The sequence below is a fragment of the Trifolium pratense genome, linkage group LG4 (assembly GCF_020283565.1).
Source record: "Trifolium pratense cultivar HEN17-A07 linkage group LG4, ARS_RC_1.1, whole genome shotgun sequence".
In the NCBI taxonomy this organism is placed as follows: domain Eukaryota; kingdom Viridiplantae; phylum Streptophyta; class Magnoliopsida; order Fabales; family Fabaceae; genus Trifolium; species Trifolium pratense.
In genome coordinates, this window is record NC_060062.1 from 2,266,689 (window position 1) to 2,294,465 (window position 27,777).

The following is a 27,777-nucleotide window of genomic DNA, read 5'->3' on the forward strand; positions in this document are numbered from 1 at the left end:
TCAATCGTAAAAGTGTATATAATACACTATCTCTATTTTGTCATGGCTCTTGATTACATGGGTAGTCTCTAAGGAAGAGTGTATTAAATCATGTAACCAAGGGTGCTAAACCACAAATGAGCTCTTCTTTTAGTTACAAAGCTAAGAAAGACAAGAAAAAGGTACAAAATCTTCAACAACAAAAAAATCTTTAATGAAGAAGGTTCTTATTGAGTCGCTCCTAATAAGATTACGAATGTCTTTCAAAGGAAAAGCATCACGATGGCATTTATGAGTGGGATATTTTTTGAAAAAGAAACGTTTTAATGGATATTTGCACAAGAGTCGAACCATAGTGAAATTGGAGCAAATCAAGTGTGTGTGGTGTCCAATGAAAGGGGAACCGAAGGATCATCTTTTTTCTAAGTGCATTTTTTGTTGGAGTAGTTTAGTACCAAATTCTAAATTGTTTGGAAATAACAATGGTGATGGTCCTTCCGAAGGAAAATTTTAATTCTTTATGAGTCATTTTTAGAACACTATAAGGGGCTAAAAAGTAAAAAAGATATTCCTTGTAATTTGGTAAGCAATTGTTTGAGAGTTATTAAATACTAGAAATGAGGCCATTTTCATATCAAAGTTGTCTTGGAGGTGGATATTGCCTAAAAAGTAAAGCAAGGTCTTTTAATAGGTACCACCGATAAGCTACAAAACAAAGGCACCGCATAAGCGGAATATCAATGAAAATACCAAAATATATATCACCTAATAGAGGTCTAATTCTAATCTCATTCTTAGAAAGACACTCAAAGTTTCTGAATTATCAAAGAAGACATCAAACCGATCAATAGAGTTGTCATTAGACATTAACTCCTTATCTCGAATCAAAAGTAGAATACTTGTACTTTGTTTCACTTATTAATATATCCGTTAAAAAAATATTGAGATTGAAAACGAAGTTTAAGATTAATTTTAAATCACTGTCAAAAAACAAAATAAAAGATTAATTTTAAATCAACTCTTAGTTTGCATGTGAATTTTATCATTTTATGTGATATTTGTAAGAACCAAATAAAAATAAAAATCTTTCTAATTTTAATGAAAGTGGTGTATTAGAAAGAAAAAAAAAAGAGGGTGCAAATAGAACTCCCTATGGTTTTTTTATATCAGTAACAGAAGCAACCCAAAGCATGAAGCTCGAAAAAAAATGGCGCCAGTGACAGCGAGAAGCGCAGGCGCTGGTATCGGAACCGTAATCTTCTTCTCTCTCGCCGTCGCATATTTCTTCTGCGACCGTCGAAGCAATTCATCAAAGAACAAGAAGAAGAAGAAGAAGAAGAAGAAATCAAAGAATGGAATCATTGACGCCATTGGTAACACTCCTTTGATTCGAATCAATAGTCTCTCTGATGCCACTGGTTGCGAAGTAATGATAATAATAATCCCTTTTTTCAATTTTCAATTTTTTGTTTTGTTTCAATTGCATGCCATAATTTTTATAACTTTGTTGTTTACTGTTTAGATTCTTGGAAAGTGTGAGTTTTTGAATCCTGGAGGGAGTGTTAAAGATCGTGTTGCAGTTCAAATTATTGAAGAGGTAACTAAATTCCTCTTTCAATGAGTACTGTTTAGATTATAGTTTTGAAATTAGCTTTTGAAATTAGCTTTTGAAATTCTGTTATTTATTTATTTCTGCATAATCACTTAGTATTAGTCCCTGTTTAGATAAACTACTTAAGTTGTAGCTTCTAGCATAAGTGCTTATTGTGATAAGTGCTTATTATTGTTAAGAGTCTCACATTGAATGAGAGATGGTTTGAAGATATATTTATTACTGTTTTGGAGAACTTGTGAAAACAGCTTATGACATGTTCATAAGTTATTTTCAGCTTATTTTCATAAGCTATCGCAGAAGCTTATGAAAATAAGACGAAAATAGCTTATGAATGTATGAGTCTGTTTGACTTCGCTTATTGAAGCTTATCTACTGGTTTAAGCAGTTGTGCCAGTGTTTTGGAGAACTTATGAAAACAGCTTATGACATGATCATAAGCTATTTTTAGCTTATTTCCATAAGCTCTACATGGTAGCTTATGAAAACAACTTATAGATTATATGAAATCAGTTTGACCTTATTGTTATCTTTTGTTATAGAAATAGCTTATTCATAAGTACTATGCTGTAAGTTGCAAAATAAGCTGTTTATCAAAACAGGCCACCATGTCATAAACTGTTTTTATAAGTTCTCCCAAACATTCTTATAAGTGGTGCTTATGCCAGTAGATTAGTTCAATTTAACTTTAACCTATAAGTTCTTAATTGTATATACTATAAATTAATTCAATTTGACTCTAACTTTAGCTCTAGCATTTGGGAGAATTGTTGCCTTACAATTTTTTTGCTAAAAGAGGATTTTCAAAGTTTTGGGGCATTTCTTTATTCTTCAGAGTCATTGCTATTTACTTATTGATAATGCATGGCTTTTGTTTCATGCTTCATGTGATTTGATTGGCCAGGCTTTGGAATCTGGACAGCTACGTCCAGGTGGAATAGTTACTGAAGGGAGTGCCGGAAGCACAGCCATTAGCATTGCTACTGTTGCTCCTGCTTACGGATGCAAATGTCATGTGGTTATTCCAGACGATGCTGCCATTGAGAAGGTATATATTTTCAATAATTGAAATCAAGCAACTCTATTATGCTATGCTTGCAGTCTAGTCACAGTCTCTTATTTTTGTATATGATTTCCTTTTGCAAGGAGCTGATGAATATTTTCAACAAAACTAGTCTTGAAATTGATCTGGATTTTTTTTCTTGACAAACAAATTTATCTGGATTTAACACAAGCCATAAACTCCCTAGAGCATTTTTGTCTTCCTCAGCTACCACCTCGTTATTTCTTTATTTGGTTTTACGTTGTATTGTTGGACTTGGTGGAACATAATGATTGAAATAATCAACAAACGGTTAACACAACTATGTTTTATTTATTAGCTTTGAAAATATTTGCTGTTGTGGCTATGAGTTGTTTGTGTGGATATTATATTCTTTGCTAGACCATTAAATTCACCATTATTTCCTTGTTTACCGAGACATTTCGTTTATTCTATTTGGACCATCCTTCAGTCTCAAATAATTGAAGCCCTTGGGGCAACTGTTGAAAGAGTACGGCCGGTGTCAATCACTCACAAAGACCATTTCGTCAATATTGCAAGAAGACGGGCATCTGAAGCAAATGAGTTTGCATTAAAGCATAAAAAATCACAACCTAATGGCACAGACGCGCAGCAAATAAATGGTTATAAATCTGACGAAGACAACCATAACTCACTCTTTCCCAATGATTGTCAAGGAGGCTTCTTTGCTGATCAGTTTGAAAACCTAGCAAACCTTAGGGCCCATTACGAGGGTACAGGACCTGAGATTTGGGAACAGACAGAAGGAAAATTAGATGCATTTGTTGCAGCAGCAGGCACTGGTGGTACTGTTGCCGGTGTTTCCAAGTTTCTTCAGGTTCGCCTCCCTTTTCACTTTTTTCATGTTTTTAATATTGTCTTTTTGATTCTGAAAGTTGCCTGAATTTCTTGTCTTATGCTCAACAGGAAAAGAATCCAAACATCAAGTGTTACCTCATAGATCCTCCTGGTTCTGGCTTGTTTAATAAGGTAACGAGGGGGGTAATGTACACCAAAGAGGAGGCAGAAGGACGAAGACTTAAGAATCCGTTTGACACTATAACAGAAGGAATTGGAATTAACAGGGTAACAAGGAATTTTGCAGAGGCAAAACTTGATGGAGCATTTAGAGGTACAGATATGGAGGCTGTTGAAATGGCAAGGTCATTCCTTACTCTTTTCTAAGCCATCTTTTCTCTTATTCTTGAAGATGTTTTGTTGATTTCTTGTTCACTTTCGTACGTGTCAACCAGAAGAAATGATAAATGGATTGGACTGCTGCTTTAACCTTTCCACGTTGTCATTTTTTTTGTGCGTATTAGGTTTCTTGTGAAGAACGACGGGCTCTTCCTTGGGAGTTCTTCTGCAATGAACTGTGTTGGAGCAGTTAAAGTAGCGCAATCAATTGGCCCTGGTCACACAATTGTAACCATTCTTTGCGACAGCGGAATGAGACATTTGAGCAAGTTTTGTAATGCTGAATACTTGTCTCGGCTTGGTTTGACACCGAAAGCAACTGGATTAGAGTTCTTGGGTATCAAATGAGTATGTTCCTTTGCAGATTGCCAATAGCTCCTATTTCATCACCCAAGTTTTAATGGTTGCCTCAGATAATGCGCACAGCTTTTTTTTTCATCAACTGAGAGTTACATTTGAGTGGACAAAGCCTTAGGATGTTCATGCAAGAAGCCAACAAATCCAGCATGTTTATGGTTTAAAACATTATTGGGGGTATTATTTGGTCATTCATGGTTAGATTCTACTACTTATTTAATTAGTGAAGGACGGCCTATTTATTTGTTAATAGTTTTGCTCAAATTATTTCAGTAGGGAGAGGAAGTAGATTAGAGTTGAGGAGTTTGTGTGAACAAATGAAAGGACATAGCATTTAAAGACGCGACTCATTTAGTTTTTTGATATCAATATTCAATACTGTTATGCTGTTTTTATAAATAGAAATTGGTTCATCTTATGGCAATAGATTAGAAGTTTATATCAACTCATTAGATTTTATCAATTAATGTCAAAATATACAAACTGAAGCAACCTTAGCATACTTTCGGTTAGATACTCCCCTGAAACACAATATTTGACAAAGCTTGAAATAAAACTCGCATGCAAATTCACATATAGGTAATCTCCGCTCTTCAAGAGTTCTCTAGCTTGTGCAACCATATAAAGAATTCCCTCCCAAAATAACGTAAATGCTTATAAAGGTATGTTTGATTGCGATCACCGCCACTTTTTGTAATTAACATCTTGATTATCCTGAGTTCTACGCATTTGTATGAGCCATGTCAAGTGTGTAAGATGCAAGGCTAACAAGGTCTCTTGGACCAAGCTTTAATTTGAGTAGGTTTGAACAAAATTGGGATTCCGCTTTCAAATGGTCCCCTTGGATTAGTCGGTCCTAGGGCCGGATACCAAGTTTTCAAAAAAAAAAATGATATCTACTTCTACAATTTTGTTTGCATAGGAGAATGAAGCAGAAAGAAGAAACATTGGCACAAGCCAAGAAAAACAAGGTATTTGTTTTTCTCGACTAAATGAATTTCTTACAACAAAGCCTTAGCGGATTCTTATAGTTCTAAATATTTTCTCTTATATTTAAGATTGGATAGAATATAAGGTTTGTTCAGTTCCAATGCCTCTCGGTCATATTCTCACAAACTTAAGCTGACATAAGTGACATGTCAATTTCTATAGTCTCTCGATGTGCTATAATTTCAGAAGAAATAACAATTGTTTCAGTCATAACAAAAGTTAACGCAATAAGTGCATAATAAGATTACCAAACACAGGTCAACAAATGCATTATTAAACTTCTGTTTCAGTACAAAAACTTTGTGCTTCAATCATCACAATAACAAATGCATTAAATAGTCAATTCAATGATGAATTTATTTATAATCAATTATTAAACTTTTGTGCCTTTTTTCTCTGCAAGTATGGGTTCGTAGGAGAAAAGCTCTTTGATGGAAGTTTGGGAATGAAGACTGTAATGTACCAAGTTTAAATAAAGCATAATTGATGAAGTTTAAAACTTCAAAATCTGAATTTTATTAAACTTGAAGAACTTCAACATCTTAAGTATTTGATAACAATAGATGTTAAAGAAATACAAGGACTAATTTTAACAAAAAAGAAAAATTTCTAGTTCTAAACTCTTAACTGTGATTCGGAACTCTGACGTTATATACATGCAAATCCAGATACTCTTGAAATTTATAATGTTATTTGTAACCTATAACCATAATCCCAGGCCAAACACTGAAACACAGTCAAATAGAAACAAGGGAGTTATATTGATTACAGGTTTAGAACTTCTAATTTGAAAGGTCATGGCACAAAAATGAAAAAGGATTGAAGCGATCAAATAAATTAAAAGGAACTCATTATAGAACCAACCGATGAATAAATGAGAAGATTGTAATCAACACAGCAACCACCAAAAATCATCTTTCTAACTATGTCTATTGTCTCATCTTATGAGATCTATGAATATGCTGACTTTAGTTCGATGGCCAACCATCTATGAAAATCAAAACCAACTTAAAAATTGCTCAATACAAATGATTTAATCAAAAACACACATGTCTCTCCTTTAACTACTGGGGATTTAAATATCCATGGTTTGCCATGAGAATAAGACACATTTGATTACTGATGTTTTCAATGAAAACAGGGAGCAAAACTGCAGTAAACAAAAGTATAAAATGTTTTGTATTTCTTAGAGCAATAGTAATAATAATAATAATAATTAACTATTATCCTCAACCTTCCCTAAAAATGTAATGTTTAGCCTATTCATGACAACAATGCTACATATCCACAAGTAATAACATAATAGGTTAATATGTTAATTGTCCTCAACAGGAATTGTTTTGGAAATGGATCAAACCTTAAATGAAGGAGTAAAAATGGGGATGGTTAGTGAACTAACAAAAATGTACCTCACCATTTAAGTCGGTCATCCAAGGTTGCATATATATTGAATTGCCCAAAAGACTGTGGATCTTGCTTCACAATGAATGACATCCACCTCCCCACCAACCTAAACAAATCCTATTTGACTGCATTATCAGTTACCAGTAGTCACCACATGAGCAAACCCCATGACGAAAATGATGAAACCGATTTATATCTCTGATAACAATTTCTCGTTGTACAACTTTTGATATCAACTTTATAACAGTATGACAATCTATGCATATACGGAGATTTTTAATGATGCGAATAGAACATGCATGCGGCATCCGAATTAGTCCATAAGCCAATGCTAGTCTTTCACTATGGACCCACAAGTGTCGCTCTTTTTCACCATCCGCTACATCAAGCAAAACAGCATTGCGATCAGGAATATATCCTGCATCCCTGGTTTTCTTGTTCAACCATTCGAGCATTCCACATATTAGTTTAATGTCAGGATGAGAAGTGTCACCCACAGAAAAATAGTGAACAACACCCTGGTTCTCAACCCAGCTTAAGCCAGGTTCCTTCTTCACTTTTTTCTTTTGCATATTTCTCCTAACAAAAGCAACACTGTCCCATCTCCCTGCAGTGGCATACATGTTTGACAGAAGTACATGGGTTGCATCATCATGAGGCTCCATCTCAAGTACATGTTGGGCGCAAACACTTCCTAGATCAACGTTCTTGTGAATAACGCATGCACCAAGCAATGCGCGCCAAACCATAACACTAGGCTGAAATGGAATTTCTCCAATGAGTTTCATTGCTTCATCAAATTGGCCCAATCGACCAAGAAGCCAAACCATGCAAGTATAATGTTCTATACATGGCTTAGTGTCATAGTCCCGTGACATTGATTCAAAGTGAGTTTGTCCTTCGTGTAACAATCCTGCATTGCTACATGCAGACAGGACACCAACAAAAGTCAGTTTATTAGGTTTGCAATCGGTATGTTGCATCATGTCAAATAAATTTAGAGCCTCCATACTGATGCCATGCATAGAATATCCACATATCATAGCATTCCATGAAACTTCGTCCCGTTTGTTCATCTTATCAAATGTTAGTCGGGCATCATTAATTCTTCCACATTTAGCGTACATATCTATCAAAGAATTTGCAACTACAGTGTCCTTGTTATACGTGGTTTTGATGGTTAAGGAATGAATTTGAAGCCCCGGTTCTAATGCCGCTAAACTAGCACATGCACGGAGAACACTAGAGTATGTCACTTCAGTTGGCTGTATGTCATGTTCAAGCATATACGTAAATAAATTCATTGCTCTCTCCCCATCCCCTAACTGAACATAACCAACGATTATGGTGTTCCAAGTCACATCATTCCGATCTGGCAATTCCTCAAACAATTTCATGGAGATCTCAATTTCACCACACTTGGCATAAACATCCATGATGGCATTCGACACAAACACATTTGAGTTCAGACCAAATTTCAGCACACAAGAATGAATTTGCTTTCCCAAATTTAGCAAAGCTAAAGAGGCGCAGGCTTGCAGCACACTAGCAAAAGTAAAATTATTAGGGACAACAGATGTTTGCCTCATCCGAAAAAATAACTCTAAAGCCTCCTCACTTCTATCACTCTGAGCATATCGCGCTATCATTAGACTCCAAGGAATAAGATCATTTTTCGGCATTTCCTCAAAAAGCCGCTTTGCATCATCAATCTCTCTAGACTTCGCATACAATTCAAGCAACGCAATGCCAACATAAAGATCATGATCATAACTAGTTTTCAAAGCACATCCATGAACACTTTTCCCAACATCAAATGCCTCTAGACCAAGACAGGACTTGAGCGCACCCGAAATGGTGAAATTGTTGGGCATGTACCCAAAAATCCTCATCTGGTTGAAAAGTTGCAATGACTCCTCATAGAAACAATTCTCAGCATAACAAGCAACCATCCCAGTCCAAGACACCATATCCTTGCAACAAATGTCATCGAAAACATGGCGAGCAATATCAACATTTCCACAAACAGAATAAGCATCAATAAGGGCAGTCCCGACAAATGCATCAGCATGATGGCCAAGCTTATAAACACAAGCATGAGCTGTCCAACACAAGTGAGCCAAATCCATGCTCACCAGCAACTTGAGAAGAGTAGTAAAAACAAACGGGTTCACCTCATGTCCTTCTCTAAATAACCTGTGTTGCGACGAGATAGATTCATTAGTTGACATTTGTTTATCCCTAATTATAATGTTAATATTCCATATCACTCTTAAATTAATTCATTAATGTTGCAACGAGATGATCATTGTAATTAGGGATAAGTTAGTAAATGTATGTTCTTTTTCGCATGCAATCAAAGAAATTCAATGCACTTAACTTAACTATCACCTTTTTTAGTCTGTATATGAAGTGGCAATCACCACCAGAAACTAACACACACACACAACCTCAAGGTCTCGGGTTCAAACCCGGGTGAAGGTATTCAGCTTAGCAATATCGGCATTTGCTAGTTGAGCTAGGCCTTAAGGACAACTATCATCTTTTATAAGTGTAAAAGTATGCAATTTTGCTTATCAGTACATTCTAAGAAAAAAAATTGGTCTAATAAATTTCAAAGTTTTATTTTCTGCTACTTTTTCCCTATACATTTGTACAATCTTGTGTGATATCTTTGCAAGTGTTATTAAAAAAGAAAACTTTACCTGAGAATGAAGTGAAGTGCTTGATGGAATTGGTGGTCACGGGAGTAACCTTGAGCTAATGTAACAAAAGTGATGGTGTTAGTCAGAGGCATTTCATCAAACAGTTTGGAAGCATCATGCAAGGAATTGGATTGAACATAAAAGTTAAGAAGAATGTTCTGAGCAAACAAGTCAAGAGAAGCGCCACTCTTGAGAATGTGGCAGTGGAGATGCTTTCCGGTGTTCGGGTCGGCGCCGTTTCGAATAATTTGTTGGAGCATGTGAGCGTAGGAATGAGAATCCAAAGCAGTAAGACATGGTTGGTGTTGGTGATGGATATGGCGACAGTGATGAAGTAGTTGTAATGACAGTTTTGAACTGTCACGAATTATATTCCTAATCATGTCTCATAATGTGTTTTCTCATGCTCTTTTCATTCATTTCTTTGGAGTGAACCAAATAAAATATATTATGAAGTGCCATTTATATGTTTCAGGTCATTCAGTTTTTTTTGACAAAAGTTCATTCGGTGGAAAATGTTAAAAAGTGTCTTTATACGAAACACGCACTCCTCAAATTCGTAAATTATTATCAGTGTGTCTGTGTCATATCCGATATCCTGGTCTATGTGCTTTATATTTCAACTTTTTCAAACTTAAATTTTTTGTATTTCTAATATAAATGTTGTATTTTTTTTTCTTTTCTTAACTAGTGTCATTAGATAAAGGGCACATGCATAGGTTTGAAGGGTTCAATTATACTTAAAAAATAGCCAAATATAACTTTATATATTTTGCATTTTAAACCCTTTGAATTTCGTTTTTTTCACCACTAACTAAAAAGTCTAAAAACTCAAAAGATTGAACCTCTAGGCTAGGGTCCGGCTCCACCATTGTTTTATGGTATTACTTGTTAACATGATCCGTATACTAATTGTTCAGCACATGAATGAATGACGGGTACTTTTGTATTTTTTATAGTTGTATTATGAACAAAAAGTTGTCAAGTGGTTCAATGAGGGACAAAAACTCCTCCCTTGCTACCTAATTTGTCCAGTCTCATAATTGGTTTCAAATCAAACAAGGTACAACAAAAGTTGTTCAGTCCCATATTTTTTAGCAAATCAAACGCACCCTTAGACATCGTTTATTAGGGCATTGACTACACAATTTTTATTAGAACAACCATTATGTCAGATTTTTTTATGAACTATTGACTACAAGTTTTTTTTTGCAATCTACTACAAGTTTAAGTATACATATATTTGTTACAGAAAAAAAAAGTATACATTTGTTTTATATTGATTCCTTTAAAAAGTTTAATTGAGAACTTATCCATAAACTAATAAAAATTTATAATAAACTTGTTAAAAACAATTAAGATATAATTGCAGTTTTCATCCTTATTCAGTTCAAAATACTAGTCTCTCATTTTTAAATCTGTGATTCTTTCTAGTCCCCATTTTTTTGTTATTGTATGTTGATCGTGGTTTAAACATGAAGATAAATAGTGAAAGTGAGAACTAGTCCTTAAACAGAGGAATATTGGTTCATAATTGTGGCAGTGGTACCACTCTATCATGGTGCAAATTTATACATGATGGCTAAACCAACATTTGTTGTTGAACAGCAGTGAGGAAGTCCTATTGTTTTTAAGCAATGGACAGTTCCCTTTTTCATTTGCTTAGCTTATATTTTTTCTGTGTAGATTAGTAGTTGACAGAATTTGAATTTAACGTTTCAAGCTATAATTTCCACAAAGAACTATAGTACAATTACCGACTACTGAACATAATAACTTTATCATCCAAAGACCGGGTGATGAATTTATTGTTAGAGTACAAAACCTCTGTAACTCGCGTCTTGAGTGATGCATCAAAACAAACTATAACAAAAGGTGCTAAAATGGATTTTCTCCAAGAATAAATAACTTAAAGAAACTAAAATATTCAATGTGTGAATCACCTCCTCTCAAACTCAGCTTCATGACAATGTGGATCTAACCAGTCCTTAGGGGAGGATCCCTTTGCCATACCGCCACTAGATTTTCCCCCACCCACAAGCTCCCTCAAGTTATCCACTTTATTCTCCCTACCTGTCCCACTATTTTTCTTATCAGCTTCTTTCAGCTTTTGCTTGAACCGCTGCTTCCGATTTGATGAAACTACCTCTTGTTGTTTTGACTGTGAAGGAGGCGCTCCGTGTGGGCCAAGATAGATGATCTCTTCCTTCTTAGCCTACACAAACAAATACAATAAGTAAAGACAGTGTCAGCTCAACCAGTTCCAATATCTACAGCCTACATATTATCAATTCAACCTAATCCTAAGGGTTCGTTTGGCCCAACTTTTTTTAGAGCTTATGCAAACAGCTTATGCAATATAAATTAGGTTTTATGCTATTTTATAAGTTCACACTAGTGAAAATTGTAATTTTATAAGTTATTTTATCATAAACTACCTTGACAAACTTATAATAATATATAAAAATTGTATAAGCCGTTTGCATAAGCTCTAAACAAAGCTGGGCCAAACGAGCCCTAAGAATAAACAATTCTTTCAACTGACCTTTGCAGTAGAGTTTGGCGATTCTATGGTTGCAACATTAACATTATCTTTACTTTGATCAGATTCTTCAATTCCCAAACTCGGAATCACAAATCCATCAGTGTCTACAACCAAAAAAGAGTCCAGGCATTCAAAACCAAAAGCAAAATGCTATCAATGTGCATTTGCTAAAAAATCCCAACTATGTAAAACAAGTATTAAGATGTATGTATCTTACATGAGATAGCAAAACAATAAGTCCAAACAAAGACATTTTACTTTCGATGGCAAACAAACAACATAGTAAACTATAATCAGAAACATATACCTATAAGCAAAAATATTGACATAAACAGTACATAATAATAAACCTTATCAGTCCAGACTCTATCTATATGCTATGAAGCATAAACACTCCTCGAATTAGGTGTGTCCCGATGCCAGACGTGGCACACGTGTCGGTGTCCGAAATAGACGCGATTAAATTAATATGATTACATTGAATTATGTCTTTTTTCATTATCGTATCCACGTTTCAATGTTTGTGTCGTCACTGTCGTGTCTGGTGTCCGTGATTTATGTGATATATAACAAAGTCAACCCTAAAAAATACTCTAATTTGCATTAAAAATTTGAATCAAAGTATCAAACAGCATAAAATCCAGCTAGAATTACACACATTCGACGACAAGTGCCTCAATGAATAAAAGGGACAATTAAATTGATAACTCAAAAAACTAGAACAGAACAAATAAACTGATCCAATTGGTAGATATTTGGTATTGTGATTCACACGAGTTCCATCTAAATGCAATAAATCAACAAGACCCAAAAACTCCAATAAGCTAAATACCTATCAACAAATCAATCAGTAAACAATTCAAACCAGTTATCCCAAAAAAAAAAAAAACTCAAACAACAAGATCCCTCTTTTATTCAATTTTCAATTGATTCTGAATCAAAAAAAAAAAAAATTGAAGAGAAAACGAAATACCCCATTCATCATCTTGTTGAATTGGGTGAGTGGAGTGCACGGAAGAGGAATCCATGGTAGAGCGATGACCATGGATTTGATTGGGCAATGGGCGATGAAGCCCAATTGAAAGGAAAGAGAGCAATGGAACCGATTATTGATGATACGCCAACACTGATTTGGAGATTATAAACAAAATCAATCCTTGAAGAATCAAATTGACAACGGAATTAAACCCTAAATCTAGGGTTTCAGTGCCTGAATTACCCTTGCTGATTTGGGGGGAAATTGTTCGAATATGGAACTAAGTTGTTCTCCACCACTCAAGGATACTTTTGTCTTTCTACCCTCCACATTGGGATTCATAATTCATATTATTCTTCTTTTTTTTATTAATAAAAAAAATATTATTCTCCAATTTCTTTTCTTTTATTGATTGATTAATTTTCAAAAAAATTAATTTTTTCTTTAGATTCTCTAAAAAAATATTTTTTATGTTAATTTAGTTACGCTTATGTGTAAGTTATTTTCAAAAATTATCCTTTTGTATAATGATTTTTTATGTTGGAAATTATATAATTACTTTGTATAATTATTATTTTTGTTTAGAAAACTTTGTATAATTATTTTGTGTGTTAATGATCTAGTTCTTAAGAGAGTTTGATAATTTAGACTTCACTCAGAAAATAAGTAAAATTCGATCAAAAATTAATTCTTGTTATGGCTAATCAGACACGAATTATGGCAAGTTATTTGGGGGCAGCTGCCCCCACTTTGTTTTATTTCCTTTTGTTAAATTATTATTATAGGACTTTTATACAAAGGTCCTAATTATAAAGGAGTGTTACCGCAATTGAAAACTAAGACCAAAAGGAGGTGTATCTCCTATCAATTTCATGATAATTAAATATCTAAGTGAATAAAGATGATATTTTTAATATTGTTTGGTGAGATAATTTTTTTTTATAAACTAAGAGCATCTAGACATTAATGAGTGAGTAGACATCCAACTAAGTCAGGATATTTAAACACTCCTATCGGTTTGGTGAGATAATTAGAGATACTTTTGACTTTTATATTGTAAATGTACAAAATTATTTGCACATGTTCATTTTGCATATAAAAAAAAAAGTTTGAAAGAGAGAATCTACCTTATCATGTGTCACATAGGTTTTATCAACGGAAATTAGCCACCGTAAAATGGCAATAAAAATTTCATATCATTATTATAGTAATAAAAAAAAACAAAATCTCACCACTTGAAAAATTTACACAAACACCAAGTTTGAAAGAAGGAAATTACTAAGCTAGAACCACATACCAATATATCAAATATATAAAAATTTATAGTCTATAATTTTGACCCCTCTGCTCAAAATTTTTGGATCCGTCCCTATGAATAATTAAGTTAGTGTTTTAGTCGATGTCTTAGTACTTTAGTGAATGTCCATCTTTCATCTTCCACTTTCTAGTGAGTTGAGGCACTGATTTGAAGTGCAATTGTTTAATTCTGTGTATCTGAGTTTTGCACTATACGCCCTTAAAAAAAATGGTGATGATGAATAAATAAGTTGATTCGAGATACTCTATATCTTAATCAAAGGAAAGGGGTGAGGAATATTTTTTTTGTGGTGTAAAGGGGTGCGGAATAAAATGAATGGTATGAGGTGGAGAAAATTGTTTGCATGTTTTTCTTGGACAATAAACATAAAATTTGTTGCATGTTAATTGGTTGGAACGTAACTTTTGAAGTTTGGATTTGTGCTAAAAAATATTCAATTATATCCCCTTCACAATATATGCTTGAAGTTCATAGATGCTTTGGCTTCTTTTCATCTTTGAACTAAAAACATATTACTCCTACGAAAGATTATTCCATCAGATTTTCCACCAAGCATGACATTGCCAAAGTCAGTCAATTTAGCAAAAAAACCTCATATCCAGTATCTACCTCATGACACTTGCATGGATGTGCTTACTTTTGTTTGCTGGGAAATTATGTCAACAATGGAACTCCAAAGTCATAAAGTCCCCAAGAAAACTCGTTTTCGTGTTTAGCTTAGTGCTCAAGAAATTTGATTTGTTCAATTTTCAACGTTCAAGTTCAAACCATACGGAGTAAAACATACTCAAAGCTAAACTAATTTCAAAACGTAGTACTTGAGGCAGGCATAAGTATGTCTCTCTATATATATGTTCCATAAAGATATCAACTAAATATATCAATAGAGGTAAAAGCATAAGCTTAAGCTAGGAGCATTTTTAATTATCATTTCACTCAAAGTAATTAAAGAGGTCATTGATATGGCTTTTTCTTATAACACTAGGAGGATTCTTTTCACAATTCTAGTGGTCATTTTTTTCATTTTGGTCGTTTCTTCTCAACTTGGAGTTGACTCTAGGCCTTTACAGAATGAACAATTTGATGGGCTTTTGTTGCAGCTCCTTCCACGTGGCCCACCAGTACAATCAACACCAGATCCAATTCATAATGATCCAATTCATTCGTGATTAACTATAGATGTTTTCTCTTCAGGCCCCATGATTCTTTTTTCCCTGAATTTTACTTTTTTGTCCTTCAATAAAAACTTCGGTTGCTACGAACCGAATTTTTTTGTCTTGAAAAAAAAATCGGTTTTCGTTAACCGAATTTTCCTTGAATTTGAACTAGAAAAAACTTAGGTTTCTGCGAACCGAATTTTTTAGCAAGGGCAAAATTAAAATATTTAGGGGTATAAAAGATACATGGGAGGCCTAGAGAGAAAGCATCTTAAGTATATCTTATGTCTTCTCTTTATGCCTGCACGTTTTTTTTAGGCCTCTAAAATATGCGAAAAAATTTAGTTTTTAGAACTCGAATTTTTTTTAGTGTAAAATTTATGCTAAAAATACTTTGGTAAATATAAATCGATTTTTTTCGCATATTTTAGGAGCTTAAAAGAAGTATGGGTCTAAAGAGAAGCCATATCAGAAATGTTGAGGATTTGAAGAATGGCTGACTACACCCGATTGTGGAATGCTTAGGATTTTGTGAATTGTGATTTTTTATTCAGTGTGGAGACTTATTCATCATTAGTTGGTGGTTTGCGTTTTACAAAACTAGTATAATATATGTGCTTATGCATGGGTCACGGTGTAGCCACCATTTTTTTTAATTGTAGGACAAATATTTTATAGTGCGAAATTAATCCTGTTACAAAGTTACTCGTCATTGTAATATTGTTGTCCGGTGTATGATAATTATAATTGTAATATTTATAAATAATAACTTATTTCATATATTAGATGAGTAATATTAAACTTCTTAGGGTGTTATTTCTCGTTTTAATATAACATTTTCTCATATACATGTCGTACAAATTTTGCAATTAAATTTCAATCAATTAGTCCCTGATTTTGCAAATTTTAGTCAATTACCCCTTGTGACATGTATTCTGGTCAATTATCTCATTTGACTAGCATCATGTTGGCAGGTGTCATATATGTTGTTAACAGTCATGTCATCACAACAAACAAAGTAAATAGAGTACAAGAGTATTTGATAGAAGTCTTACAAATTCATGAATGTATTTAACAGTTTTCAAATTTCATGCGAGCATTTAACGTATTCTAGAAAGCATTTAAGGTATTCTAGAAATTTCAACGAGGTATTTGACGTTTGACTCTTTTCTTTTTTTTTTTTTCATGAGAAGCATTGTTTTGAAGGGTCAACACAAAAAGTATCGTGGCATGTGTAGGTAAGTAAGTCAGATTATGTCTAGCACATGCTTTCGACGATTCCAAGGCTTTGATCTTATAAAAAATTATGCAAAAAACAAACACCTTTGTTATGTCCAAGAGAATCAGTTTCATTGCACATAAGAAATAACAAAAGGTTTCATTTCATGTCAGACAAAGAAAAAACTATTTGCATTTGAAGAATCTCACACTTTCATAGTTTTCTTTGGAAGTTCAAGCTATGATCTTCTATCTATCTACAATGCTTCTTCTTTTCATTCTATTGATTGTTTTTCTATCTGCAATGCTTCTTCTTTTCACTTTGACAAAGGAAAAAGGGTCCCTGTGTGAAAATTTAGTCGAAGATAATAGCATGCAGAAACCAGAGTTCGAACCTTTATTAGGAGATGTTGCTCAAATTGAGGCTATCCAAGAAAGTGAAACTTCTCATAATCAAGGTGAAGTAGAGTCATATCCTTCATTTCCATTAGACGGTGAAAGTAACAATATCATTGATAAAAAATTTGAGCTTAATGCTCAAAAGCATGAGCAACAAGATGATCCATACTCGGATTCTTCATTTCCATCGGATAGTGAAAGTAGTACTGGCTCAATCATTGATGAAAGTTTTGAGATAGATCTTAGGATAAATCAAGACATGAGTTTATCCGATAATTTTGCCTCTGACAATGAGGAGGAGGACGATGGCGAGGATGAGGAGGAGGATGGCCTTATTGAAATCAAACTTCCAAGTAGCAACTTCTCTAGTTTAAATGAAGAGTACTCTAAACAAAATTTGGATTTTATTTTCAAGGAGCAGGGTCTCGTGGATCTTTTGGCAGAAATTAATGAGGATGAAAATTTAATTGAGATTGATATTTTCAATGGATCCACCAAGTATCAAGATTTTAGATTTAAGGAGTTGGCATGTTTAGGAGATCAATGTGTTCTTAGTGATTGATCCTTAATTTATTTTTATCTTAAGTTGTTATTTTAGGTTAAATAATTTTATGGAAATGGATTCCCTGCATTCAAATAGTGATCGCAGGAAAATTCCAACCATCTAATTTTAATCGGAAAATTTTAATTTATTTGTTAGTGTTAATTATATATTGTTTGATTTCAATCGTCGGGTTTGCAATACATTGACTCGGAACCCAGGTCCAAATTTTAGCCATAAACTATTTAGAAGTTTAGTAATATGCATTGCTAAAGTTGAGAGATTTACTTTTTGTGGCCCCGAATCTCATACCCTGCTATTTTAAATTTATCTCTCTTGCTACTTAGAATGCGAATGCGTAAATAGCAAAATTTGGGGAAAAAGGTATTCGCTTTATGGGATGCAAATTGAGTTTGCTTTCTAGAATGCGAACCTTATAAAAATCAATTTTTTTGTCCTCTTCACCCTCCCATCTCCCGTAAAATAATTTTGAGTATGTTTTTGTATTTTTCTTGAAATAGATTTCACGGAAAGATGTACAAATAATTTTCATTGTTTATTTACAAAAGTGAATAGAGAAAATTAAATGCAATTTGCATTTAATTTAAGAATTATTGAAAATGATAAATTTCGGTTTCTTTTCTCTTATGATTTGGGACAAAATAAATTGAATTTTTTTCCCTTATAACTTAGGACGGAGGGAGTAGTCAATATCTTAAATTTATCTTTTACAACTCAAACCAAACTCTACTTTAAAAAATTAAGGGTCAATAAATATAAATCTTTTATATTTTAGTTTCTAAAAATAAAATTTGGATAATTTCGTTCTTCTAAAGTTTTGTTTAATTTTTAGTTTTTAGTAACCAATTTATGTTCATGTTAACGATAGAATTATAACCTTTTTTTTTATATATTCAAAATGTGTTCTCTATTATGTCTGTCTCTCTATAGTCTATACTATGCCTTAGTCGATGGATTAATCTGTGACCTTTAATCTGACCTTAGTCAATGAAAATGATGTACCAAAATAAAATAAAAAAAAGAATTGGAGCCTGAGTTATGGAAATTTTACGAAAAAGAAAATTAGTGCCGAAGCTGTGTAGAAATTCTTTTTACATTTTCATGATCCAACGGTCATGGCCGATGGTAGAGATGGCAGCACGTATTGTTGCGGCCGAGGATCTTAATCACAATAAAACGCAAACACATTATATATAAAAGATGAATTTGGAAAGGTTTAATACCATTTTTGGAGGCTGGCGAGTAACTCCGGTTAGGTTTCTGTTTTCCGGCAAGCTGAGTTATGTGCGACTCGATGGAGATGTTGTCTGAATTGTGCCGTTTTATGCTTTGTTTGGATTATGGAGGAAAGATATATGAAATAAAGTAAGAGTAAAGATTCTTAAAGGAAAGAAATTGAGAAGAAATTAAATGGAAAATAAGATGATTTGATAGATGTTTGGTTATGAGTGAAAGTTGAAAGAAAGTAAAATGAAAGAACGTGGATATTTAGTAAAATGACACAATTATCCACACAATATATTTATTTACTTCATCCATTTTTAATTATAAATAAAAATCAACTTTTCAAATTCATTGGATAACTTATGTATCTGGACTATAATGTAGACCATATACATCATTTTTTCAATAAATCTAAAAAGTGAAATTTTGTTTATAATTAAGAATGGAGAGAGTATTATTGGGAGGGGGCTGGAACCACTTGATGTCAGAACTGACCCCGAACCAGATTAAACTGATGGTAAAAAAAAATGGAGAGAGTACTTTAATACACAAAAATATATTCTTTTTAGAAGAGGGACAGTACTATCTTTCTAACACACTTATTTGTCTTTGTTTCAACTGATCGTGGAAGGAAAGTTTGAGCAACGAAAGAAAACTCAATTTTCGAGATCCTTCCTCTGTTTGGATGAAGACATAGTGTATGTTTGGTTTCAATTCTGGAGCATCCAGAATTGATTCTGGACGTGTAGAATTGATTCTGACTTGTTTGGTTTCTCAAAAGTAGAATTGATTCTGCCTCTAGAATTGATTCTACTTGAAGCTAGAAATCGTAGCTTCTGATTTTAGAATTGATTTTTACACTCAAATTTTTTGTTCAACTCACTTTTTCATGAATATATCCAAACATAAACCACTTCAGCTTAAAATCAATTTTGGCCAGAATTAATTTTACAGAATCAATTCTGCCAAAATTAATTCTCTCCGCCGCAGAACCAAACACACCCATAAAGTGGAAGGAATGATAATATTAAATAGGTAAAATTACACTACAGGTCCTTTATCTTATTTTTTTGTAACACTTTGATCCTTTATCTTTTTTTTTGTAACACTTTGGTCCTTTATATTTTATTTGTAACACTTTAGTCCTTTATTTTTTTTATTTGTAACACTTTAGTCCTTTTTTTGTAACAGTTTGGTTCTTTATCTTTTTCTATTTGTAACATTGTGGTCCTTTATTTTTTATAAATAAATAAGACAAGGACCAAAGTCTTACAAAAAAAAAGAAGATAAAGGACCAAATTGTTACAAAAAAATAGATAAAAGACCAAAGTGTTGTAAAAAAATAAGATAAAGGATCTATAGTATAATTTTGCCTATTATATATTGGTAAGGGCATAAGGTGAAAGGTTGTGTTGCTCTTGGTAAGGGCCAGCCTTGAGTGTGGCCATATTAAATATTGTACTTATAACGTACATGCCTATAGTCGTGTTCATGAGTCAATTTTAGTAAAACTCATTATTCGATCCAATCAAACTTTCGTTGAAACACTTCAAAATTTCGAATAAAAATATTAAATTATATTATGAAAAATAAAATAAACTTTTTGTACAAGCTTGGTTCATAAATTCACGGGTTTAAAATCATAAATTCTTTATCTGAACAAAACAATTTTGGATATAAATAGGTTGGTTCAAATCTGATCCAAACTTAAATGGGGTCAAACAAAATGAGGTTTGTGTTAATTTGTTTCACTCACTTGAACGAATCTTCCGGACCTATAAACACCCATACTCCCGTCAATCACACTCATAAAAAAGAATGGAAAACAAAAAGACATCAAATATTTTTTGTCACTATTATAGACAAAATAAAAATTAACTACTTTTAATCTATTTAATGTTATATTTTGTTTATAGATAATCTAAATGTTATTATTATCATTTTTTTTTTGAGAAATGCTTATTGATACAAAATCCTTTTTATGAGAATAGCGAATGACGTGTCTATATATGAACCGCTTTGACTATATCTATGGTCGCTCCCCAATTGCAACTATATTTTTTTTGAAGTAAACCGACACACAAAATTGAGTAGAAGAAAATAATCACATGTCTTTTGTTATTCTCGTTAAAATTTCATTCATGTTATATAAGTTAGTGTTTTTGTTTATAATGCAGCTGAAGATCGAATCCAGAATCTCTAGACCAAATTTAGGGGTTTTTAAATTAATTCAAAAATATATATTGAATGAACAATATTTAAGGTGATCATTATAAAAAAAAATTAATGTGATCAATCAAATGAGCTTCTATATTAAATATCCAATAGAGATATTTTAATAAATTTAACATCAGATCTAAGAAATTAATCACACTTACTTAACTTTTTTAGTTAGATTGAATTTTTATTAATATTTTATAATTTATAATAATATCAGAGAGAGTTTTTTTTTTTGGTTACAAATATCAGAGAGAGTAGTACAAGGAGAAAAAAAGGAAGAGTCTATAAAAAATTAAAAACTGAAAAATAGAATAAAATCGCAACGGCTAATCTTGCACGTTACCTATGTAGACCACATCTCCACCGTTTGATAACACAGTTTATTTTTCATTTAAAATCCGCATTTGAAGTCCGAGTTGTATATTTACAGAAATAACCCTATGAGTCACTCAGAAGAGCTCAAGAGACCAAACACAAAACCAAACATCCCAAGTTAACATAAACCAAGCTGCTTCAATGTTCTCTTTCAACCTTTGAATCTGTAAGTGTTTTTCCTTCATTTTCTCTCTTTCTTCATTGTTTTAGTTGTTTTCAAGTTCAAAGATTTCATCTTTCTGTTTTATAGCTTTCATTGTTGGATTGTTTAGAACTTAAGACCTTTGAAAATGATCACCGTTGAGGGAAAAAAAAGAACTTTTAAGGTTTTGATTTGACTATTTGTGATAATATTTGACCCCATTTTGTGTTTAGCTACTGAGGTGGTTCTTATGATTCTTAACCATAAATGTGATGTGTTGTTGACTTGTTGTGATTTTTTTTTTTGTTGAATTATGGTTGCCCTTGTTTTGCTTGAGCTTGATCTTTTGATTTTGTTAGGAAATAGTTCAAAATTCAGATTCATAGTTTGATTTTGTTTTCATAGCTCAATTGTGCCCTAGAGCTGGAGGGTGCTCATGTAGGTACTGAGTACTGACAAGTGGGCAGGGTCGGATGAGCGGAGTTGGTGAGGTCTGCCCTTGAGCTTGGCCCAAACATTTGTTGTGGGGGACTGGGGTTGCCCCGGTTCAGATTTCATTTTCGCAGCTCAATCATTCTTGCGCCCTAGCCGGAGCTGGAGGGTTCTCTTAATCTTGTTTTGTTGAGTATGGCTCATAGGTACCGACAAGTGAGTAGGGTCAAACGAGCGGAGTGAGTGAGACCTGCCCTTGGGCTTGGCCAAAACATTTGTTGTGGGGGACTAAGGTTGTCCCCAGTTCATGGGTAACGTTGTAGTTTGTATCGTAGTATTTAAATACTAAGTACGATGTAAACCCTAATCTTTGAATGATAGGAACTGCAGCTGCTCTGCAGATGAAGATGCAGATAATATTGGCCAAACTTTGTTACCAAATACCATGTGTTCATTGTTTGCGTTTATTTTTTCTTTACTCCTTTGAACCGGATTGTTGTTCTTACATGTTTTTATTGTTTGTAAAACTGGCTGTCAACTTGTCATGGCATTGAATATATTTGGTTATTTCAGTTGGGATGGCAAATTGAGTTTTTATTTTATTGTGTGGACCTGTTTGAAATAGTGATGTAAATTGCAAATAGCGAAAAATAGCGGTTTGCTCAAATTCCACTATGCAACAGTGCTATAGTCACTATTTCACACTTCACAGTATTTTGTAGTAAATAGTATATGGCAGAACAATATCTATTAATCCAAATTCTGCTATATTAGCCGCTATTTTACAACACTGGTTTGAAACAATCTTTCATTTTAGGAAAAATGATAATTTGCATGGATGTTGTGTATTCTAGGTTGGAAATACTAATAGCTTAATGAAGCTCACAAGAATTTTCCGTCTTTTTTTTTTTTTTTCTTTTTGCATGTTACTGTTGATGATATTCTTAAACTAAAGTTTTTTATGTGTTTTTTTGTTTTGTTACATTGATAGGCGTAAGTGCTTAGTGTGTGCAGGAAAAAGTAACTTATTGGTTTAGTGTAGATAAGATTAGTATGGGTGAGGAAGAACCGGTTAATACAGTTTCCAAGACTGACTCAAATGGCAATAGCACTCTGGAGAAAACTTTAGATGACACGAATGAAAAGAAGGACTGCGAACCTAAGGGAGGAAAATCCTTGGAGAATAATGCAGTCAAAGACTTGAAGGAGGATGGTATAAAAGAAATGGAAGTTGATAAGAAAGCTGATGGGGAGGAAGAACTAGAAATGAAAGAGGATAAGAAAGTTGATGATGGTAAGGTTATAAAAGACGATAACAAAGTTGGCGACGTGGAAGAATTAAAAGACAGTAAGAAAGTTGATGAAGGGGGGAAATTAAAAGAGGCTGGGAAAGAAGTTGACATGAAAGAATCAGACGATGATAAGATAGATGATTTTGTGAATGAAATGGAAGAAAATAAGAAAGATGATAACGGGTTTGAGAAGGTTAATGAGAAGTCAAATGAAGAAGATATCAAAGTTGAGAAACGATTGAAAAAATGTGTGAGAGGAAAGACTATTGAAGAGAAAAGTCAAGAAGGGGGGGAGGATGATAAGGTTGACGATAAGTCAAATGAAGAAGATAAAGATGATACTAAAATTGTGAAACTATCGAAAAAGAGTGGGAGAGGAAAGGTCGATGTGGAGAAGATGAAAAAGAAAATAAAGGAACAGAAGGAGACAAAGGGTATCCCTGAAGGCAAAAATGAGAGCAGTGAAAATGATGAAAGGCAAGAAGGGGAGGAGGATGGTAAGGATAAGGTTGACAATAAGTCAAATGAAGATGGCGCTGAAGATGTTGAAGTTGAGAAAGGATTAAAAAAGCGCGGGAGAGGAAACATCGATGCGGGGCAGGCGAAAAATGAAATAAAGGAACTGAAGGAGACAGAGCCAAGGACTCCTACGACAACCAACCGTCCTGTACGTGAAAGGAAATCTGTTAAGAGGTTGATAGAATCAGAGGAGACAGATGCATCCAAAGAATTTCACATTGAAAAGGTATTCATTTCAGATTCATCGTAAGCCTTAATTGTGTGTTACCATATTGAAACCTATTTTTGACATTTTTTCTTTCACTTTGCAGGGTCGTGGTACACCTTTAAAAGATATCCCTAATGGTATAGTATTCCATTTGCTTGTATTATTCTTTCCATTATGGTCTATGAATTCCCTTTTATTACTTTCCGTGTCTATAATGCCTTTATGCATGAATTCACTTTTATTACTTTTGTGTCTATAATGCACTAAACAACTAACCGCTTTATAACTCTTGTATTTAATTTTTCAGTGGCATTTAAATTATCTAAAAGGACGGTTGATGATAATTTAAAATTACTCCATACAATCCTCTTTAGTAGGAGAGGAAAGGTATATCCTACTTCATGTACAATCTAATTTTTTCATTTCAGTCATTTTCTACCGCTTATCCTACTTCAGTCTTTAGTAGGACAGTTCATCCTTAGACTGTTAAAAAGGTTACAATTACCTGGCGAAATGAAAATGACAGGTGTCACAGATGTTATTATGTTTCAATTTAATTAACTAATGGTTTACTGTTTGATTCGCAGGCCACCGAGATTAAGAATAATATATCAAGTTTTTCTGGTTTTGTATGGCATGAAAATGAGGTATGCTTGATAACTTGTGACCAAGTCATATACTATAACAAAATGAGTAAGTTATCCATAATAATATAGCACTTCCCTGTCTAAACTTCTAAAACCAAATATTGTTGCTGCAGGAAAATCAAATGATTAAACTAAAAGAAAAATTTGACAAGTGTAATAAAGAGAACTTGATGGAATTCTGCGACGTGCTTGACATGCCAGTTACGAACGCAAATACAAGGAAGGTTTGTTGGTTTAACCCTGCTAATGCTAATAAATATTTTACTTCTATTTTTTGAATTTTATATCAATACAGGTTTGAATACCACAATAATTAGATAAATAGGTCATTTTATTATGCCATTATTATGCTTTTAACATATTGATTATCTCTTTTCATATTAACTTTATACTTATATACTTATATTATACTTGTGCCATGTCTTGTAAATTTTAAAAGTTGTCATATTACCACAATATTATACTCATATCATGCTTGAGAAGGATGCTTCCGTTAAGGGAATTGCCATCTCCTTTGTTTCTCACGCTATTATTATCAATTATTATTGTTATTATGATTAATTATTAATCTTCTATATATGCAGGAAGATATTATTGCAAAGCTAATAGACTATCTGGTTGCTCCTAAAGCCACTAAAACTGTGTTACTTGCAGAACAAGAAAAGGTTTATTATATTTCCCTTTATTTTCAACTTTGTCCGCTAACCCAGTGTGTTATTTTATTCAAGACGAGTGTTTCTGCTGCAACTATTCATATTATTTATGCTTTCTCTTTATCAGTCCACTAAAGGGAAAAAGCGCATAGCAAAATCTGAAGAAAAATCTGAAACAGCAACGCCACGTTCTGCTAAGGTGAGATTTCATGGTTTAAATTGCAGTCATTTAAAATGTAAATTTAGATATATACTATAAGTGGTATAGTTCTTTATAACCAACAAATTTTCCTTTGTAACCTTTATGGTATATTTTTCAGAGCCGGAAGAAAAATGAAGATTTTTCAGTAGCAGAGAAGAGAATTACCTCAACTGACACGGAAAGTGAGTCTGTGAAAGAAGATAAAGTTGAAGAGAAAAATAAAAACAATGTTCCTGACAATTCCGAAGATGAAAAGGTCTATTTTACTTCCCTTTTCTTTTCAATCTTTTCCCCTGGTGTGTCTTTTTATTCTGTTTTTACTCGAGACGAGTGTTTCTGGTGCAACTATTCATATTATTTATGCTTTTCCTTTTATCAGTCGATTCAAGAAAAAAAGCGCAAGCGCATAGCAAAACAAGATTCATCGGAAACTGGAACAGCAAGATCAAGACGTTCGGTTAAGGTGAGATTTCATGGTTTCAATTGCTGAAATTTGAAGTGTAATTTAAGATAATACTAGAAGTGGTAAAAAGGTTTAAAATCAATAAATTCGGGTTTTTAACCTTCATGGTATATTTTTCAGAGTCAGAAGAAAAATGGAGATTCTGAAGTAGCAGCGGTGAGAAAGAGATCAACTGACGCAGAAAATGAGGCTGAGGAAGAACAGAAAGATGAAAAAAATGAAGCGGAAAATGGAAAAGTTCCTGACAAATCCAAGGATGAAAAGCCTGTAAAATCTGAAAGTGAGGATAAAAATGATTCTGATAAGGAATCTGAAGATGTGAAGAAAGTGAGTAAAACAACTAGAACATCTTCAAGACAGAAAGAAGCTGCTGCAAAAAGTAAAGCAAAGCAAATAACAGTTACAACAAAACCTTGCGCAGCACGTAAGAGAACTTCTAAGAAACCATTGTCTACACACTCCGAGTCTGATCATGATGATAGTGAGGAAAGTCCAAAGGTCTTTTCAAGGAGGAAGAAAAATGTAAAACAAGGAAAGCAGAAGAGCTCGAGTCTCACCAAGTCTTCCTCCGAAGACAAAACAGGTACATATCACGAATTCTTTGACCTTTCGTGTTCTAGCGATTAGTGAAATATAGCTTAAGACGGACATTAAAATCTTAAAAGTAAACATGTTAACTTTTCTCATTAGCTTAACATCTTCCGCTTACGTACTTTATGAATCTTTCTCTATTTATCAAACAGAAAAGGTTACTGAAAGAAAGGACAAGAGCAAAGAGGAGTCAGACCCCAGCGATGATCAGCTACGGAAGGGAATATGTGATATTTTCAAAGTTGTTGACTTCAATACGGTAAGATGTTTCATTATCTTTGTAAGTTGTTTGATTGATTCCTAGGTTGATTGATAGAGAACTAGATTAACATTGCTGTTGAGTTGATTGATCCTACCCCTTAATGTTTTTCAAAATTATAACAATTTTTCCCCGGCTTTTGCAGGCTACATTTAAGGATACTGTGGAGCTACTCGGTATGTGACATTCAATATTATTACCTTTTTGTCCATGGCTTATGTTTAATAAAAAAGAGTTTCGTTTAAGTTTATATGTCTCATAAAATTGCTGACCGTTGTTCAGGTAAGCGATTCAACGTGGATCTCACACCAAGAAAGGCGTCTATAAAGACTATTATTCAGGAAGAGCTAACAAAACTAGTTGCAGAAGATATGGAAAAAGAAGAAAGGGGTGAGGAGGTTGAAGATATGTTGAAGAAGCCTAACTGAGGATTAGGTGTGACTGCTTGGAGATATATAAATAGGTTTATCAATATATACATTTTGATTGGTTATGCATTTTAAGTACATTTTGTAGAGCAAAAGTTGCTATAACTAGCAAAAGTTGCTAGCAGTAGTTTCAATATTTTGTGGTGGCCTTAGTTGTGCTATCAGTAATTATGCAGTTTCTTGCTTACACATGAACACAACATGTAAGGAAACTTTTGTGTAGGCTTTTTGTTATGGATATAACTGTTAAATACTAGTTTCAACTACTACTTATTATATATTTGAAGTTGTCAACTTTCTATGCATATTGATATGCTGCATGACCAAGTTCATTTCATTTTAATATTCATAGTTTGTTGTAACATCATTTGATCATGTGTTTGACTTGTTCAACAGCAATGTCATAAACTTTTTATATGATTAAACACCTATTGAATAAAGCTTTTAATTATTTGACTCAAATACTTGTTAATATTTTGGAGACATTAATTTTTTTTTTGTTTGGTTAATATTCTTTTATCTTTATAATCTGGGCAGCTGATAGATATTGGCCCATCACAAAGTTTTTAAGTATTGCAAGATTCTCAAAATTGCTGTTATTAAATTCAATAACTCAATTTTTTTTAAAATTTGCACGCAA

The 27,777-nt window shown here is 33.3% G+C and overlaps 5 protein-coding genes across 9 annotated transcripts; 3 read left to right on the top strand and 2 right to left on the bottom strand.

Moving 5' to 3' along the window:
* The first annotated feature begins 1,126 nt into the window (after nucleotides 1-1,126).
* Nucleotides 1,127-5,098, top strand: LOC123921261 (cysteine synthase 2). The gene is made up of 6 exons (XM_045973732.1): nucleotides 1,127-1,405; nucleotides 1,502-1,576; nucleotides 2,496-2,639; nucleotides 3,106-3,492; nucleotides 3,582-3,817; nucleotides 3,977-5,098. Exons 1-6 carry the CDS (start codon nucleotides 1,187-1,189, stop codon nucleotides 4,197-4,199), a joined length of 1,284 nt encoding a protein of 427 aa, XP_045829688.1. The 5' UTR covers nucleotides 1,127-1,186; the 3' UTR covers nucleotides 4,200-5,098.
* A 935-nt stretch (nucleotides 5,099-6,033) lies between these two features.
* Nucleotides 6,034-9,773, bottom strand: LOC123919496 (putative pentatricopeptide repeat-containing protein At5g13230, mitochondrial). The gene is made up of 2 exons (XM_045971414.1): nucleotides 9,308-9,773; nucleotides 6,034-8,798 (listed from the first exon to the last, which is right to left on the bottom strand). Exons 1-2 carry the CDS (start codon nucleotides 9,688-9,690, stop codon nucleotides 6,740-6,742), a joined length of 2,442 nt encoding a protein of 813 aa, XP_045827370.1. The 5' UTR covers nucleotides 9,691-9,773; the 3' UTR covers nucleotides 6,034-6,739.
* A 1,263-nt stretch (nucleotides 9,774-11,036) lies between these two features.
* Nucleotides 11,037-13,130, bottom strand: LOC123882052. The gene is made up of 3 exons (XM_045930839.1): nucleotides 12,826-13,130; nucleotides 11,853-11,956; nucleotides 11,037-11,522 (listed from the first exon to the last, which is right to left on the bottom strand). The coding sequence occupies exons 1-3, from the start codon at nucleotides 12,878-12,880 to the stop codon at nucleotides 11,247-11,249; spliced, it is 435 nt and encodes a 144-aa protein (XP_045786795.1). The 5' UTR covers nucleotides 12,881-13,130; the 3' UTR covers nucleotides 11,037-11,246.
* Nucleotides 13,131-16,650: 3,520 nt separating this feature from the next.
* Nucleotides 16,651-17,664, top strand: LOC123923946. The gene has a single exon (XM_045976699.1). The coding sequence runs from the start codon at nucleotides 16,763-16,765 to the stop codon at nucleotides 17,480-17,482; it is 720 nt and encodes a 239-aa protein (XP_045832655.1). The 5' UTR covers nucleotides 16,651-16,762; the 3' UTR covers nucleotides 17,483-17,664.
* A 3,659-nt stretch (nucleotides 17,665-21,323) lies between these two features.
* On the top strand, nucleotides 21,324-27,403 carry LOC123920340 (DEK domain-containing chromatin-associated protein 2-like). Of its 5 annotated transcripts, none has more exons than XM_045972614.1 (15): nucleotides 21,324-21,467; nucleotides 22,867-23,297; nucleotides 23,331-23,912; nucleotides 23,998-24,031; nucleotides 24,202-24,281; nucleotides 24,482-24,541; nucleotides 24,655-24,765; nucleotides 25,126-25,206; nucleotides 25,322-25,393; nucleotides 25,515-25,652; nucleotides 25,776-25,859; nucleotides 25,980-26,442; nucleotides 26,603-26,709; nucleotides 26,855-26,885; nucleotides 26,992-27,403. In XM_045972614.1, the coding sequence occupies exons 2-15, from the start codon at nucleotides 22,929-22,931 to the stop codon at nucleotides 27,135-27,137; spliced, it is 2,358 nt and encodes a 785-aa protein (XP_045828570.1). In that variant the 5' UTR covers nucleotides 21,324-21,467; nucleotides 22,867-22,928; the 3' UTR covers nucleotides 27,138-27,403. The 5 variants fall into 5 exon arrangements, with proteins under 5 accessions (XP_045828570.1, XP_045828571.1, XP_045828567.1 ...); XM_045972615.1 differs by having other exon boundaries at nucleotides 22,867-23,106; nucleotides 23,149-23,912; XM_045972611.1 differs by having other exon boundaries at nucleotides 22,867-23,912.
* The last annotated feature ends 374 nt before the right edge of the window (nucleotides 27,404-27,777 follow it).